The sequence below is a fragment of the Lipotes vexillifer genome, unplaced genomic scaffold (genome assembly GCF_000442215.2).
Source record: "Lipotes vexillifer unplaced genomic scaffold, Lipotes_vexillifer_v1.1 scaffold691, whole genome shotgun sequence".
In the NCBI taxonomy this organism is placed as follows: domain Eukaryota; kingdom Metazoa; phylum Chordata; class Mammalia; order Artiodactyla; family Lipotidae; genus Lipotes; species Lipotes vexillifer.
The window spans coordinates 3,839,156-3,856,895 of NW_006788040.1; the positions used below are offsets into that span (position 1 = coordinate 3,839,156).

The following is a 17,740-nucleotide window of genomic DNA, read 5'->3' on the forward strand; positions in this document are numbered from 1 at the left end:
TCCCCCTCCCCCCCAATTTCAGGCTCCTACCTGTACTCTCCGCAGAGAGTACTGTTAAAGCTCATACAGTTCCTGACTTATTACACCCCCCTGGCCTTTCAGAGATCCAGAGAAACCAGTTTCCTTCATTTTTTTTTTTTTTTTAATTTTTTTTGGCCACACCGAACAGCATGCGGGAGCTTAGTTCCCCAACCAGGAATCAAACCCATGCCCCCTGCATTGAAAGCGTGTTGTCATAACCACTGGACCACCAGGGAAGTCCCTCCTTCAAGTTTTTTAAATGAAGAAATGCATAGACAGGGTTAAGTATTTAAGTTTGACCAGTTAATTTTTTAAACTGAAAAAACAATGCACTACAATTCTGTTATTTGCAAGGTAATTATGAGATTCATAAGAGATATTAATCCTCGGGGCTTTTATAGAAGGGTAGTATGGGAAGAAGTCATGATTTACAGTTGATGATGAACATCTCTTCAATCTCATGAGTATCTGTTGGAAAACTCACCAGAAATCTAATTTAAGGTTCTTTGGAAATGAGGGTAGGCCATGTCCTCACCTAATTTGGTGGGATGTAGAGCCAACAGCCTTGTGCCAGACCTTTCTTTTGTTTTTCCAATGTTGGTGATAAAAAGGATAAATGTTTATAGAAGATAATACTAAAATACTGAGCTTTGTTGTAAGAGACAGGCTTTGATCTTCTATATATTTTATGGTTATTTTCTTTTAAAAAATTCCTTCATTTCTGATTATTTCCTGGTCAGACTAACTTTCTAGGAAAGGGGTATTTGCTTGTTTGTTTGTTTTTTTATAAATTTATCCATTCTATTTATTTTTGGCTGTGTTGGGTCTTCATTGCTGCACACAGGCCCTCCCTAGTTGCAGCGAGGTGCGCAGGTTTCTCATTGTGGTGACCTTCCCGCTGCAGAGCAGGGAGGGGTATTTGTTTTGAAATCAGAAAATAAACTTCAAGTTATTGTCCCTGGTGAGTACATTAAAATGCAGGCCCCAGAGTGATTTGCTCTGCAGCTTCAGGAAAATCTGTTAACATTTTACTCATTTCTTTTGTCTGTACGATAGAAATGACAGTGTTGGCGTCAGATTTTTCCAAAGCATTTTTCAGAGCCTTGATTGAAAGGTATTAAAAATATTGCTGGCATTATCCCCAGCTCCCACCTATCAGTTGGCTCCAATTACCAGCCACTTAGAAGCATTTATAGGTAAGACTCTTATCACCGGTTGCTAATCACAACTTACACAGTTATGTTTTGTTGTCTCCTTTCAAAAGCTGTTTTGGTAGTGACGGCTTCCTTCAGGAGTTAGAAAACTTGGCCACATTTCTCTACAAATGTCACATTCTTATTAGCATGTCACCCATCCATCCCTTACGGGATTATGCGACTCTGTTCACAGATATAATCAGTTTTGTATTTTCATCCAAGGATAACAAACTAGCAAGGTTGCAGTCTTGACTTGTCATCAGAATTAAATTGCTCCCTGGAGCTGGGAGGGACAGAGGCTGAGTCGACCTGTTCAGAAACGCAGTTGTCTTTAGAATCTCAATCCCATGCTCTCCTTTTCCTCTCCTTCCAGTACGGTGACTATGACCCCTCTGTTCACAAGCGGGGATTTTTGGCCCAAGAGGAATTGCTTCCAAAAAGGGTAAGAAGTCAAATTCCCTGTTTGGGAAGACATAACCAAAGGACCGGAAGGAATATTGGACGTAGGTGGCAAGAACATTTTTATAAATGTTTTGTAATCAATCTCGAGTAATGATCTCTGTTAAGAACATTAAAAAGCAAAGGTTCGTGGGATTCATTTGGGGTTGCCAGGACAGGCATGGCCTGCGGATGGTCCTTTCTTTAAAGGTGGGGGAGCTCAGTGATTCCTAGGGAGGGGTGTGGAGCAGCCTGAGTTCAGCCTGGGGAAATGAGCTGTTTGCAGCTGTGTGGGCGGGGCGGATAGGGATCAGTCGGAGGGGGAGGGGGCATTGTAGCTTTTAATCCTTGGTGGTGTTCGTCTTGTTCATTAGCCTCAGAAGCAGGCCTTCCCTCCCTTTTGCTGCTTCTGATTTTATAGCTCCGCTCCCCTGTCATGTGTGATAAAGGTCTGCTCCTCACCTTCCCCTGACTTTACCTGCTCCTCTGATGATTTCTGCAGAGGCAAAGGCAGCAGCACGTACAGCCTGGCCCGCAGCTGGCCCGAAATTAGTGAGCTCTGCTCCTGAGCAAGGTCCTCCCCCTGGGTTCTATGGCCCAGGAAAGGGGTGCTGCCAGGCGAGGGGTTCCCCGCGGCCTGAGAAATGGTGCAGCTTTCCGAGTTGTGACTCAGGTTGAATGGTGCTTATTTACACACCTACCTCTGCATGTGATTGGCTCCCTGTATGTGGCTTTTTAAAAACAGCTTTGCTGTTTTGTAAGAATGATGCATAATTATAAAAATACCAAAGAATACCAGAACTTTCTTTGTGTGTGGGTTTTTTATTTTGCTCTCTTTTTTGCTAGGTAATAAATCTGTATCAAATGACTCCAGAAATGTGGGAGGAAAGAATCACAGCCTGGTACGCAGAGCACCGAGGCCGAGCCAGGTGAGGCTGCTTCATCACTGATTTATATTACCTTATGGGCCTTTTTTTCTTTTTTAAGGAACTACAAAACTGGGATGTGTTTGTTGAACAAAATGCAGTATCGAAGTATATAGAAGAAAAAGGGAGAGCTAGCAGCAGTGCTGGTCTTCAGTATTGTGTGTGTCCTTCGGGTGCGTGGGGGCGTGGGTACACTGCCTGTCAGGATGTACAGACCTACTGCATTCAGTGCTAATTTATGTTCATTTTAAGAATTCTATTGAGTCCCTCCCATCAGGAAGCGTGCACAAACCTCTTAGATAGCCTCATCCACCAGAGGGCAGACAGCAGAAGCAAGAAGAACTACAATTCTGCAGCCTGTGGAAGGAAAACCACATTCACAGAAAGACAGACAAAATGAAAAGGCCGAGGACTATGTACCAGATGAAGGAACAACATAAAACCCCAAAAAAACAACTAAATGAAGTGGAGATAGGCAACCTTCCTGAAAAAGAATTCAGAATAACGATAGTGAAGATGATCCAGGACCTCAGAAAAAGAATGGAGGCAAAGATCAAGAAGATGCAAGAAATGTTTAACAAAGAACTAGAAGAATTAAAGAACAAACACCTAGATCAATTAAAGGACAAACAAAGAGAGATGAAGAATACAATAACTGAAATGAAAAATATACTAGAAGGAATCAATAGCAGAATAACAGGCAGAAGAATGGATAAGTGACCTGGAAGACAGAATGGTGGAATTCACTGCCATGGAACAGAATAAAGAAAAAAGAATGAAAAGAAATGAAGACAAGGCTTCCCTGGTGGCGCAGTGGTTAAGAATCCACCTGCCAATGCAGGGGACATGGGTTCAAGCCCTGGTCTGGGAAGATCCCACATGCTGTAGAGCAACTAAGCCCATGCACCTCAGCTACTGAGCCTGTGCTCTAGAGCCCATGAGCCACAACTACTGAAGGCCGCGCTCTGCAACAAGAGAAGCCACAGCACTTAGAAGACCACACACTGCAACGAAGAGTAGCCCCCACTCACTGCAACTAGAGAAAGCCCGTGTGCAGCAACAAAGACCCAATGCAGCCAAAAGTAAATAAATAAAGAGAGAAAGAAAGAAATGAAGACAGCCTAAGAGACCTCTGGGACAACATTAAACACAACAACATTCGCATTATAGGGGTCCCAGAAGGAGAAGAGAGAGAGAAAGGACCCGAGAAAATATTTGAAGAGATTATAGTTGAAAACTTCCCTAATATGGGAAAGGAAATAGCCACTCAAGTCGAGGAAGCGCAGAGTCCCAGGCAGGATAAACCCAAGGAGAAACATGCCGAGACACATAGTAATCAAATTGACAAAAATTAAAGACAAAGAAAAATTATTGAAAGCAACAAGGGAAAAATGACAAATAACATACAAGGTGACTCCCATAAGGTTAACAGCTGATTTCTCAGCAGAAACTCTACAAGCCAGGAGGGAGTGGCATGATATATTTAAAATGATGAAAGGGAAGAACCTACAACCAAGATTACTCTACCTGGCAAGGATCTCATTCAGATTTGATGGAGAAATCAAAATCTTTACAGACAAGCAAAAGCTAAGAGAATTCAGTACCACCAAACCAGCTCTACAACAAATGCTAAAGGAACTTCTCTAAGTGGGAAACACAAGAGAAGAAAAGGGCCTACAAAAACAAACCCATAACAATTAAGAAAATGGTAATAGGGACGTACATATCGATAATTACCTTAAACATGACTCTATTAAATGCTCCAACCAAAAGACACAGGCTCACTGAATGGATACAAAAACAAGACCTATATATATACTGTCTACAAGAGACCCACTTCAGACCTAGGGACACATCCAGACTGAAAGGGAGGGGATGGAAAAGGATATTCCATGCAAATGGAAATCAAAAGAAAGCTGGAGTAGCAATACTCGTATCAGATAAAATAGACTTTAAAATAAAGAATGTTGCAAGAGACAAGGAAGGACACTACATAATGATCAAGGGATCAATCCAAGAAGAAGATATAACAATTATAATTATATATGCACCCAACATAGGAGCACCTCAATACATAAGGCAACTGCTAACAGCTATAAAAGAGGAAATCGACAGTAACACAGTAAGAGTGGGGGACTTTAACCCTTCACTTACACCAATGGACAGATCAACCAACATGAAAATAAATAAGGAAACAGAAGCTTTAAATGATACAATAGACCAGATAGATTTAATTGATATTTATAGGACATTCCATCCAAAAACGGCAGATTACACTTTCTTCTCAAGTGCGCTTGGAACATTCTCCAGGATAGATCACATCTTGGGTCACAAATCAAGCCTCGGTAAATTTAAGAAAATTGAAATCATATCGAGCATCTTTTCTAACCAGCGCTATGAGATTGCAGAATACAAAATTATTGCACAGAAATCTCTTGCATTCCTATACACTAGTGATGAAAAATCTGAAAGAGAAATTAGGAAACACTCCCATTTACCATTGCAACAAAACGAATAAAATATCTAGGAATAAACCTACCTAGAGAGACAAAAGACCTCTATGCAGAAAACTATAAGACACTGATGAAAGCAATTAAAGATGATACAAACAGATGGAGAGATATACCATGTTCTTGGACTAGAAGAATCAATACTGTGAAAATGACTATACTACCCAAAGCAATCTACAGATTCAATTCAATCCCTATCAAATTACCACTGGCATTTTTTACAGAACTAGAACAAAAAATCTTAAAATTTGTATGGAGACACAAAATACCCTGAATAGCCAAAGCAGTCTTGAGGGAAAAAAATGGAGCTGGAGGAATGAGACTCCCTGACTTCAGACTGTACTACAAAGGTACAGGAATCAAGACAATATGGTACTGGCACAAAAACAGAAATATAGATCAATGGAACAGGATAGAAAGCCAGAGATAAACCCACGCACCTATGGTCAACTAATCTATGACAGAGGAAGCAAGGATATACAATGAGGAAAAGACAGTCTCTTCAATAAGTGGTGCTGGGAAAACTGGACAGCTACATGTAAGACAATGAAATTAGAACACTCCCTAACACTATACACAAAAATAAACTCAAAATGGATTAGAGACCTAAATTTAAGACCGGACACTGTAAAACGCTTAGAGGAAAACATAGGAAGAACACTCTTTGACATCAAGATATCACAGCAAGATATTTTTGATCCACCTCCTAGAGTAATGGAAATAAAAACAAAAATAAACAAATGGGACCTAATGAAACTTAAAAGCTTTTGCCAAGCAAAGGAAACTACAAACAAGACAAAAAGACAACCCTCAGAATGGGAGAAAGTATTTGCAAACGAATCAACGGACAAAGGATTAATCTCCAAAATATATAAACAGCTCATGCAGCTCAATATTAAAAAAATAAACAGCCCAATCAAAAAATGGGCAGAAGGCCTAAATAGACATTTCTCCAAAGAAAACATACAGATGGCCAAGAGGTACATGAAAAGCTGCTCAACATCACTAATTATTAGAGAAATGCAAATCAAAACTACAATGAGGTATCACCTCACACCAGTTAGAATGGCCATCATCAGAAAATCTTTAAACAACAAATGCTGGAGAGGGTGTGGAGGAAAGGGAACCCTCTTGCACTGCTGGTGGGAATGTAAATTGATACAGCCGCTATGGAGAACAGTATGGAGGTTCCTTAGAAAACTAAAAATAGAATTACCATATGACCCAGCAATCCCACTACTGGGCATATACCCTGAGAAAACCATAATTCAAAAAGACACATGCAGGGACTTCCCTGGTGGCTCAGTGGTTAAGAATCTGCCTGCCAATTCAGGGGGCACGGGTTCAATCCCTGGTCCAGGAAGATCCCACATGCCCCAGAGCAACTAAGCCCGTGCACCACAACTGCTGAGCCCATGTGCCACAACTACTGAAGCCCGTGCGCCTAGAGCCCATGCTCCGCAACAGGAGAAGCCACCCTAATGAGAAGCCTGTGCACTGCAACGAAGAGTAGCCCCCGCTCACCACAACTAGAGAAAGCCCGCATGCAGCAAGGAGGACCCAACGCAGCCAAAAAATAAAATAAATAAATATTAAAAAAAGAAAAGACACATGCACCCCAGTGTTCATTGCAGCACTATTTACAATAGCCAGGTCATGGAAGCAACCTAAATGCCCATCAACAGATGAATGGATAAAGAAGATGTGGTACATATATACAATGGAATATTACTCAGCCATAAAAAGGAACGAAATTGGGTCATTTGTAGAGACCTGGATGGATCTAGAGACTGTCATACAGAGTGAAGTAAGTCAGAAAGAGAAAAACAATTATCGTATATTAACGCATATATGTGGATCCTAGAAAAATGGTACAGATGAACCAGTTTGCAGGGCAGAAATAGAGACACAGATGTAGAGAACAAATGTATGGAAACCAAGGGGGTAAAGTGGTGGGGGCGTGGTGGTGGGATGAATTGGGAGATTGGGATTGACATACATTCACTAATATGTATAAAATAACTAATAAGAATGTGCTGTATAAAAAAATAAAATTCAAAAAAAAAAGTTCTATTATATGCATAGCCCATAGCTTTTGCATCCATTCCTCTTGATGGTATTTGGAGTAGCTATAGGTCTTTCACTTTTACAGAATGTTCTGCAGTGTACAATCTGATATCATATAATTGTATGAGTAGTTCTGAGGATGGATCCTTTAGAGGAGTTGCTGAAGCAAAGGATGTGAGCATTTTGCGTCTTGACAGGTGCCTCCAAATTGACCTCTGAAAAGGTTGTACCTATTTACAAGCCCATCGGCAGTGTGTGAAAGTCTTCCACCCCCATTCTCTCCCCAGCACTGGTTTTTTTGTTTTTTGGTTTTTTTTTTGCGGTACGCGGGCCTCTCACTGTTGTGGCCTCTCCCATTGTGGAGCACAGGCTCCGGACGCACAGGCTCAGCGGCCATGGCTCACGGGCCCAGCCGCTCCGCGGCATGTGGGATCCTCCCGGACCGGGGCACGAACCTGTGTCCCCTGCATTGGCAGGCGGACTCTCAACTACTGCGCCACCAGGGAAGCCCCCAACACTGGTTTTTAACCAATCTAATTTTTGTGATCTAAAAGATGAAATTTTGTATCTTAAATATTAATTAGCATTTCCCCGATCACTTTAGGAATTGATCATCTTTTCATTAGCCTTTAATATTTTTTTTCTCTTCTTCAAATCAACTTCCTATCACATGTTTTTTTTTTTTTTGCGGTACGCGGGCCTCTCACTGTGTGGCCTCTCCCATTGCGGAGCACAGCCTCCGGACGCGCAGGCTCAGCGGCCATGGCTTCTGGGCCCAGCCACTCTGCGGCATGTGGGATCTTTCCGGACCGGGGCACGAACCCGCGTCCCCTGCATCGGCAGGCGGACTCTCAACCACTGCGCCACCAGGGAAGCCCACATGTTGTTTTTAACTCAAAAAAGTATACCGAAAAGTGGACAAGTCGTAAATATACCACTTGATGGATTCTTATAAAGTGAAAACACCAGGTAACACCAGGTGACAAGAAAGCACGTGCCCCCGATCACTCTTCCCCAGAGGTAACCACTCTTCTGAATCCAACGCCATGGATTAGTGTTGCCTGTTTTAAACATTGTATAAGTGCAATCAGACAGTTTCTGTTATTTGTGCCTCACTTCTTTTATGCAGCATAATATTGTGAGATTTCGGTTTGTGGCTTGTAACGGTGGTTTTTTCCATTTTTGTTGCTGTGTAGAATTCCACTGTATTCATAGACCACACATTATTTATCCATTCCACTATTGATGGACATTTAGGTTGTCCCGTTGTCTCCTGGTTTTTGCTGTTACAAATAACATCAAACAATTTTCCAAAGCAATTGTATCAATTTACCTCAACAACGTGTGATTTCGAGTTGCTCCACCTGCTTGCCACTGCTTATCCTCTTAGGTTGAATTTTTTAAATTCATTTGAGACCATTTTGAGATGGGAGAGAGGGAAGAAGGCAAGGTCATAGGGAGACTTGAGTTAAGATATTTCAACACTGTACCTATCTGGGAGTTTTCTGCAAGTCATTGCTACTTCAAGAGCTTCCTTTAAGTCTGACTCACAACTTAGAAGTGGGTGACCTGGCTTGGGTTTGACAGCCTGGATAGCTCTTGCCCTAACCTCTGGCAACATCCAAAGGATTAAAATCAGGAAGGTGCCTTAACCTCCAATAACACCCAAAGGAATAAAATCAGAAAGGCAGCTCTCAGGTAGCTTGCAGAGAGAGATGCATCATTACCAAAACCTTCTAGGTGAAGAAAGTAAGCAATTAGATAAAGCAACAGCTTACGTAAAATTCGAACATACAAATCCATTTGAGGGAGCAGATGTACTATGTGCTTTTCTTGAATTACTCAAGCCGGGTGTCACTATTTACCAAGGGTAAAGCGTGAAATTGAAGCCAAGAGACACTGTAATGAATCTATTCTCTTGTTTTCATGGGGATGGGAAATTCTGCTTCACCTCTGTGTGGTGTGGTTAACAGACTTGGGATTGGGCAGAGCTTGGCTGGTAGCTGCCTGGCTCGCGTCTTCCCGCAGTTTTGAAGCTCAGCTCGGTGTGCGCCGCCCTCCAGATTTCTCATTTCTGTGCCAGTGATGGTGTCTTTCATTCTCCTCGCAGGGACGAAGCTGAAATGGAATATTTGAAGATAGCTCAGGACCTGGAGATGTACGGTGTGAACTACTTTACAATCCGGGTGTGTAGAAGCCTCTGCGAGTTCCCTGTGTGTGGGTGGAGACTGAATGAGGGCAGACTGTTAAAATGGGTCCCTCCCCATCCCAGGGCGGTATTCAACAGTTCAGTGGTGAACAGGGGAAGAGGAAGGGGAGGGTCTAAGAGCCTCATTTTCTATATTGGGACTTAAGTTAGATCCTAGGTGATTAAGTATCAGTGGAGCCCGGGAGGGCCTGGTCCTGTCTGGGCAGAAACCTGTCTGAATGCTCTGGTGTTAACATTTGATTATCTCTGGCTCTGTGAGATCTGGGTCCACAGGGAACACCTGTAAATACTTTCGTCCCCTAGGACACAAGGAGAGTAAAGCTGCTTTTACAGATTACTGATTTGTTTGGGTGGGGACTCTCCCTGGCAGGCTAATTGATTTTCTTTGCAGACCATTAACAGTCCGCTGTCCTCTGGGAACCCGCTGCTCCTGCACCGGAGAAGCGTTTGTTTTCAGCCCCTGTCCGGCCTTTCAAGCATCTTTCTCCTGAGGCTCTGCTGCTCGTCGCAGCTCCTCTCAAAGGAGTTCCTGCGATTTGCTGAAGTATTTCATTCCCGGTTCCAAACTGTAGATGAGTAGACAGTAAAACAGCCATCATTATAGTTAAGGCTTGCTTTCCTTTAAAGGGTTTCCATAAATTTTGTATTAAATTTAGGTACATTGAAACATTTATAATATCCTAGGGATAGCTTTCTACTTTGTTTTCTAAATACATATTTTTAATGGATCATTTGCATAAAATAAGGCACACTGACAAATTATGTCATTTTTGTATAGTATACAAATGCCTAAAAGATTTTCCCTAATAACGCCAAAGGTTGTTTTCTAAAGTTTTATTAATTTGTGTTTGCTAATTGTTTGGTCAGACTCATTTGACACATTTCTGTGGTTTTGTCCATATGACTCCTCTTGCCCCACCACCTACATTCTAGAAAACTAGTGTTTTATAACCCTTCAAAACCAGCTTCTTATAAGGAATATTTCTACAGCAGTCAGACTAAATTATACTATTTTGTGCGTGTGTGTCTTGTATTGCGTGATAGATGAGGCTAATGGATATTTTAGTGTCTTTGTGTTAAAGTTCCTGAAATTTCACCATCACCTAAGGAAGACTTGTGCTTAAAACAATTTAAAAGGGGCTACTTGAGTCCCCACTTCTCTGTTTATTCTCTAGAACAGTTGGAGCCTCATGATAGGAGGCAGAGGGTGCAACCCATTTTTTTAAAAAACTTAAGCTAGAAACATAATGAAACGTCTTGTTTTCCAAAACGTACTATAGATTTTTAAAGCACAAAGCCTCACTTGTGTTAACACAGTGGTTTTTTTTTTTTTTTTTTTTTTGCGGCACGCGGGCCTCTCACTGTTGTGGCCTCTCCCGTTGCGGAGCACAGGCTCCGGACGCGCAGGCTCAGCGGCCATGGCTCACGGGCCCAGCCGCTCCGCGGCACGTGGGATCTTCCCGGACCGGGGCACGAACCCGCATCCCCTGCATCGGCAGGCGGATTCTCAACCACTGCGCCACCAGGGAAGCCCAACACAGTGGTTTTAAGAGCCCTGCAGATGAGCAGACGACTCTCCCTCCTGGTTTGGTGATCACATCTGACTTCAGGTGTTAGCTCGAGTAAAAGATTTATCTCAGAGTGCTCACTCCTCCTCCTGATGCCTGCTGTTAGCCTTGTACTTCTCATCACAGTCCCGGAACCTTCTCAGTTTGCAGACCATTTTTCCTGCCCTGGAGTCTTGGGTCTGTTTCCTTGTTGTCAGCAAGGGGTCAGGGGTGGGGAGATTCCCCCCACTGCTGTATGAGGACCAGACTGCAGCACAGGGGGATGGGCCTGCAGCCCGAAGAGGTGGCCTCCTGGTGCACACTGGTCAGTGATATGGGGGCCCAGGGCGCTTGCCCTATGGGTGCCCTGGCTGCTGGCCAGACTGCCATCAGAGGTACAGCCTGTGTACAGTCTATCAATTAAAGTTTTACACAGCTTTATTGTGGTACAATTTATATATAATTCATTTTGATATATTTTTCCGATATTTTGTAGTAAAAAATTTCCAACATGCAGGAAAGTTGGAAGACTTTTACAGTGCATACCTATGTATACCCACAGCCTGGATTCTACAGTTAACACTTTATACTTGCTTTATCACATTGAAACTACATTTTAATGTAAAATAAGGCCATCTGATCCCAGCACTTAGAGTTTTTTTCTGGTAGTACAATAACCTTTTCTTTTAACATAAGAGGTGTTTAATCCTACAAGTTTTTATTCTACATCTACGATAAGCCAGTTATTTAATTAGCAGTAACAGTGTTTCGATTACCTCTACTTTAGCCATGGAGCCAGTGACAGGAGCCCCCAGTGATCCTTCCGTGGGACACATGAGTCACAAGAATGGTATCGTTTTGCCTCCACCTGCCCCAGTTCAGGAAGCTGGAGGCCCCCTGGGTTCTAGGACAACAGTGACTTCTGTTGGGATCTGTTGAAACTTGTCACATGTAACGGTCTATGCCAGGTTCTTTGGGAAGTTGAATAAAATCTTGAGCCTCAGCTGGAGGTGACGGTGGCTGTTCTTTGTCAAATCTACAGAATAAAAAGGGCACAGAGCTGCTGCTTGGAGTGGATGCTTTGGGGCTTCACATTTATGACCCTGAGAACAGGCTGACCCCCAAGATCTCCTTCCCGTGGAACGAAATCCGAAACATCTCGTACAGCGACAAGGAGGTAGGACCTGTCTGCACTGTAGATGCCCTGGCGGCCCAGCAGGTTTTTCCCCATCTCTCCTCCTTCTGGAGCAGCCCCAGCCAGACCGCTCCTTGTTAGCAGCAAGATCCTTTAATTCCCAGGCTTTGGGTTTTTGCTTGTTGATCTTTATAGTATTTACAGAACAGTACTGGCATCCTGTTTTCAAACAGCATCACTAAACCCCTCTGCTGACTAATGAGAGGCTGGGAAGCTCAACTGTCAGGACTAAACCCCGGAGAACAGTAAACAAACCAGAAAGTAACCCTTTCTTATTACTTGGCTTTCTATTTCTGGTGAGAATTCTCTCTCTTTTTTTTTAATAAATTTATTTATTTTATTTATTTTTATTTTTGGCCGTGTGGGTCTTAGTTGCTGTGTGTGGGCTTTCTCTAGTTGTGGCGAGAGGGGACTACTGTTCGTTGTGGTGCTCAGGCTTCTCATTGTGGTGGCTTCTCCTGTTGCAGAGCACGGACTCTAGGCACACGGGCTTCAGTAGTTGTGGCACGTGGGCTCAGTAGTTGTGGCTTGCTGACTCCAGAGTGCAGGCTCAGTAGCTGTGGCACATGGGCTTAGTTGCTCTGTGGCATGTCGGATCTTCCCAGACCAGGGATCAAACCCATGTCCCCTGCATTGGCAGGCGGATTCTTAACAACTGCTCCACCAGGGAAGCCCCTCTCTTTGTATTTTAAATGCAATGTATATTAAACCTCTCTCTGTGTCCAGTGCTTGATTCATGTGATGCAGAGATATGTGTATACACACACACACACACCCCTCTCCATAACATGTATATGAATGTATATGTATTATATATATATATATATATATATATATATTGTATACGTAATGTGTACATATCAGCAGTGATATAAAGGATATCAGGCCAACTTGCTTACAAGAGTTAAAGAAAAATTAAGTTTGAATAACTCAAATGAGCACTCTAACTTAGAATTCAAATATTACTATATAGGATTGTGACTTTTCCCTAATGCTGTAATCCTATGTTTATTCATTCTTTGTTAATTTTTAAAATTAATTTTTATTGGAGTATAGTTGCTTTACAATGTTGTGTTAGTTTCTGCTGTACAGCAGAGTGAATCAGTTAAACATATACATATATCCACTCTTTTTTAGATTCTTTTCCCATATAGGTCATTACAGAGTATTGAGTAGAGTTCCCTGTGCTATACAGTAGGTTCTTATTAGTTATCTATTTTATATATAGTAGTGTGGATATGTCAGTCCCAATCTCCCAATTTATCCCCTCCCCAACCCTTTCCCCTTTGGTAACCACATTCATTGTTAAGTTTAAGAGAGTTTTTGAGCATCTCCTTTGTGTTAGGTTTTGTGGGAGAAACAAAGATGTAGAGAATGCAGTCTCAGCCCTCAGGGAAGTTATAGTCAAGTAGTGACTCAGCTGCCGTGATACATAACCTCAGTGTAAGCGGCTGGTGACAGAGGTGGTGATGATATGGTGCTTTTCCACCTGCCAGCAGGTTTGCCCTGGCTCTGATTCAGTCTTCACAAGAACACTGCTGTGAGAGTAGGGGCTGTGTTCTGGTTGCTCTGTGTCACCTCAGGAAGCGGGGATGCAGAGGGATCAGGTGACCTGTGTCTGGTGAGAGGAATAGCAGAAGCCACATCCCCCGAGTTTCCAGAGAAGCACAGAGGACGGGCCCTGAGACTCTGCACCAGGCCGAGGAAGGCAGGCCCGGGTGTGGAGTGAGTAACCGAGACGGCCCACGTGGCTGCCTGCAGAGCCCCCACCCCGTGCAGGTTTCCTGCTTTCTCTTTCCTCATGTAGCAACTCGAGGAAAGGAGCACCAGGCCCCCGGTTGCCAGTATGTGGTTGAGATCCACTCGGCCATGCTTGATGAGACAGATTGAGCTTCTTAATTCAAAACATTTTGGCTTCTCAGATTTTTATAAGTAGCCCAGGAGATGAGCATTTAGGTATTTCTTTTTTAAAGCACTTAAACTGAAAGTTCTACGTGACTTAAAGCAGTAGGTGTGCTGGTAGTTTTTCATCTCCTAATTTCATAAAGTCTATTTACTGCACATCCACAACTTCACGTGCTAAAGGCTCCCAAAGCACTCATCCTTCACGGAAGCCAAGCAGTGAAGTCTCCCCTAGTGCGATGGCTCGACACAGTAAACTAATATTCCCTCTCCCGGGGCAAGGCGCCCCCGAGTTCCGTCAGGTCAGTAACTAGCACAGTGCAAGGGCCCCAAGCTGACTTGACATGATGAGTAGTAGTCTTGGTCATTATATACAACAACCATGCTGTCACAACAGAAGTGCTGGTTTATTTTAAGTGAGCCATTGATTCTGTGTGCATGCCCCGGCGTGGCACAGAGCCTGTGGTTTCCCCACTCCTTGAGGTTTCCCACTGACAGCTCTGGGCTTTGATAGCAGGGCCAAAAGTAAGCTCACGAAATTCATAAATAGCAGCCTACACAAGAGCAATACTGCTTCTAAGTTCACTTGACCAAAAGCGAAACAAAGGACCATTTTTCTGTCCTCTGTGTGCTAACCCCTTGTTGGGCAATATAGCATGTGAAAGAAATACCCAAGAATAGATCTTCCTAAATGACTTCATCTGCTTAGCAAGTCTTTCTTGGGAGTGGATATTCATGTTTAAAGTGCATCTTTGTCTATGACATAAATCACAGCAAGATCCTTTTTCACCCACCTCCTAGAGAAATGGAAATAAAAACAAAAATAAACAAATGGGACCTAATGGAACTTAAAAGATTTTGCACAGCAAAGGAAAACATAAGACGAAAAGACAACCCTCAGAATGGGAGAAAATATTTGCAAATGAGGCAACTGACAAAGGATTAATCTCCAAAATTTACAAGCAGCTCAATATCAAAAAAACAAACAGCCCAATCCAAAAATGGGCAGAAGACCTAAATAGACATTTCTCCAAAGAAGATATACAGATTGCCAACAAACACATGAAAGGATGCTCAACATCACTAATCATTAGAGAAATGCAAATCAAAACTACAATGAGGTATTACCTCACACCAGTTAGAATGGCCATCATCAAAAAGTCTACAAACAATAAATGCTGGAGAGGGCATGGAGAAAAGGGAACCCTCTTGCACTGTTGGTGGGAATGTAAATTGATACAGCCACTATGGAGAACAGTATGGAGGTTCCTTAAAAAACTAAAAATAGAACTACCATACGACCCAGCAATCCCACTACTGGGCATATACCCTGAGAAAACCATAATTCAAAAAGAGTCATGTACCACAATGTTCATTGCAGCTGTATTTACAATAGCCAGGACATGGAAGCAACCTAAGTGTCCATCGACAGATGAATGGATAAAGAAGATGTGGCACATATATACAATGGAATATTACTCAGCCATAAAAAGAAACGAAATTGAGTTATTTGTAGTGAGGTGGATGGACCTAGAGTCTGTCATACAGAGTGAAGTAAGTCAGAAAGAGAAAAACAAATACCGTATGCTAACACATATATATGGAATCTAAAAAAGAAAAAAAAAAAGGTTCTGAAGAGCCTAGGGGCAGGACAGGAATAAAGACGCAGACGTAAAGAATGGACTTGAGGACATGGGGAGGGGGAAGGGTAAGCTGGGACGAAGTGAGAGAGTGGCATGGACATATATACACTACCAAATGTGAAATAAACAGCTAGTGGGAAGCAGCTGCATAGCACAGGGAGATCAGCTTGGTGCTTTGTGACCACCTAGAGGGGTGGGAGGGAGACGCAAGAGGGAGGAGATACGGGGATATATGTATATGTATAGCTGATTCACTTTGTTATACAGCAGAAACTAACACACCATTGTAAAGCAATTATACTCCAATAAAGATGTTAAAAAGAAAAAAAGAAAAAAAAGAAATAAAGTGCATCTTTGAAATCTAGGATGTGTCCGGTCTCAGGAATTAGTGAGAACAACAGTTGCCCTTTTTTCTTTATATTTGACCCTGCCTGGTAGTCTGGATCTGGGTTCTCCTACTAAGCTACCCACCCTCCCACCCGCCCATCCATAGCATTCCTCTTTCTCTCCCCTTTGATTTTTATAGTATTATCCTTTTCTACTGCAGTCCATTCTTTGTCACTCTTTAACCGTATTCTTTCTATTAACAGTTTTCATCAAACCATCCCCATGTTTGGAAATCTGGGGTGACGCCCTGTATGCTGTCACATCAAATCTAAGCCCTTCTGACTGCCCATCCCCATCCCACCTCACCAGCCCCCACTCCTGCCTTCCTCCCAGTCTAAACCCATGGTTTTATCTTAGTCATCAAAGAGTTAATAATGACACACACACACACACACACACACGCGCGCGCGTGCACTAACACTGCTCATTTCCCCATCTCTGCCTTATTTCTATTGCTTGCCCTGTCCAGAATGCCCCTCCATCCTACCTTTTAGCTTCTCTGTCATATTCTTTGTCTAAGACCAGCTTATGTCCATCCTACCCTGAGGATTTGTGATTTGTGCCACGCAATGAGGCACTAACACGTGATGTAATCTCTTGAGTAGTTGACTCTTGTTGGTCTAGTTCCAGCCAGGTGGTGAGCCTCCTGTAGGCAGGGCCGCCTCTGCGGCGGCCATCCCAGTGTTGGCCTCAAAGTTGGGCCTGTCAAGGGTTTGTATTTCAGATTTCCAAGCCTAAGATGGTGCCGAGAACCCAGCTTCCAGGATCCTGAACTTCCTGGGCACCATGAAGCCAGGACAAGGCATGGCCTCGTGCTGGATCTTTGCTGGGGGGGTTGCTGCTTTTGTGGAATTTCCCAGTTGATGGCAATGTTCTAGGCTATCAGACTGAAACTGTTTTCTGCTTTTTCCTTTCAGTTTACTATTAAGCCATTGGATAAGAAAATTGATGTTTTCAAATTTAACTCCTCAAAGCTTCGTGTTAATAAGCTGGTAAGTTGAGATCCTGGTTTCTGTTACAGACTGTAGTTTTTCTATGAAATTGAAAGCCATTTTTGAACCAGTAATCAGAGTGACATGTTGTGAGGAGTAGAATGATAACTCACTTGGTACGTGCTTCTCTGATCCGCCTTGAAAGATTTCTCTTTAGCTTAACCTAAAGAGTCAAAGCTACATTTTGTGATGAGGAATTTCTAAAAGTTATTTTTATTGAAGTACTTCATACATATGAAAGAATATGTATAACGTATACATGGGGTATAAAGAACAACAGAGATAAACAGCTACCTACCCACCACCAAGCTTTAAGAAATAGCACACTCCCAACACTGTGGAACCGCCCCTGCATTAGCACCCTGCTGTCCCCCCTCTTCCCAAGGGTGACCACCATTCTCAGCTGTGTGCTTAATATCCCCCTGCTCTTCATCAGAACTTTAGTTCGTATACGGCAAGTTATGTATGTTTTTGAAATTTATATATGTGCTATCAACTGTGTTCTTCTGTCACATGCCTTTTTTATACATTATTTTTTGAGATTTATCTATGTTGATGCTCAAAGATATGGTCCTTTCATGTCACTGCTGTATAGTATTCCATTATATATTCTGTTAAAAAAATATATATATATATATTTTTTTCTCCATTCTCCTGTTAATGGACAATTAAGTGCTTTCTGCGTCTTGTATCTGCCCACTGGTGCA

At 42.6% G+C, this 17,740-nt stretch overlaps 1 protein-coding gene across 1 annotated transcript in view; it reads left to right on the forward strand.

Moving 5' to 3' along the window:
* Nucleotides 1–17,740, forward strand: part of NF2 (NF2, moesin-ezrin-radixin like (MERLIN) tumor suppressor) — a 67,909-nt gene that overhangs the window by 39,410 nt on the left and 10,759 nt on the right. The window contains 5 exon segments of the mRNA XM_007461176.1: nucleotides 1,591–1,659; nucleotides 2,502–2,584; nucleotides 9,269–9,344; nucleotides 11,957–12,091; nucleotides 16,959–17,033. Coding sequence (XP_007461238.1) covers nucleotides 1,591–1,659; nucleotides 2,502–2,584; nucleotides 9,269–9,344; nucleotides 11,957–12,091; nucleotides 16,959–17,033 — 438 coding nt within the window.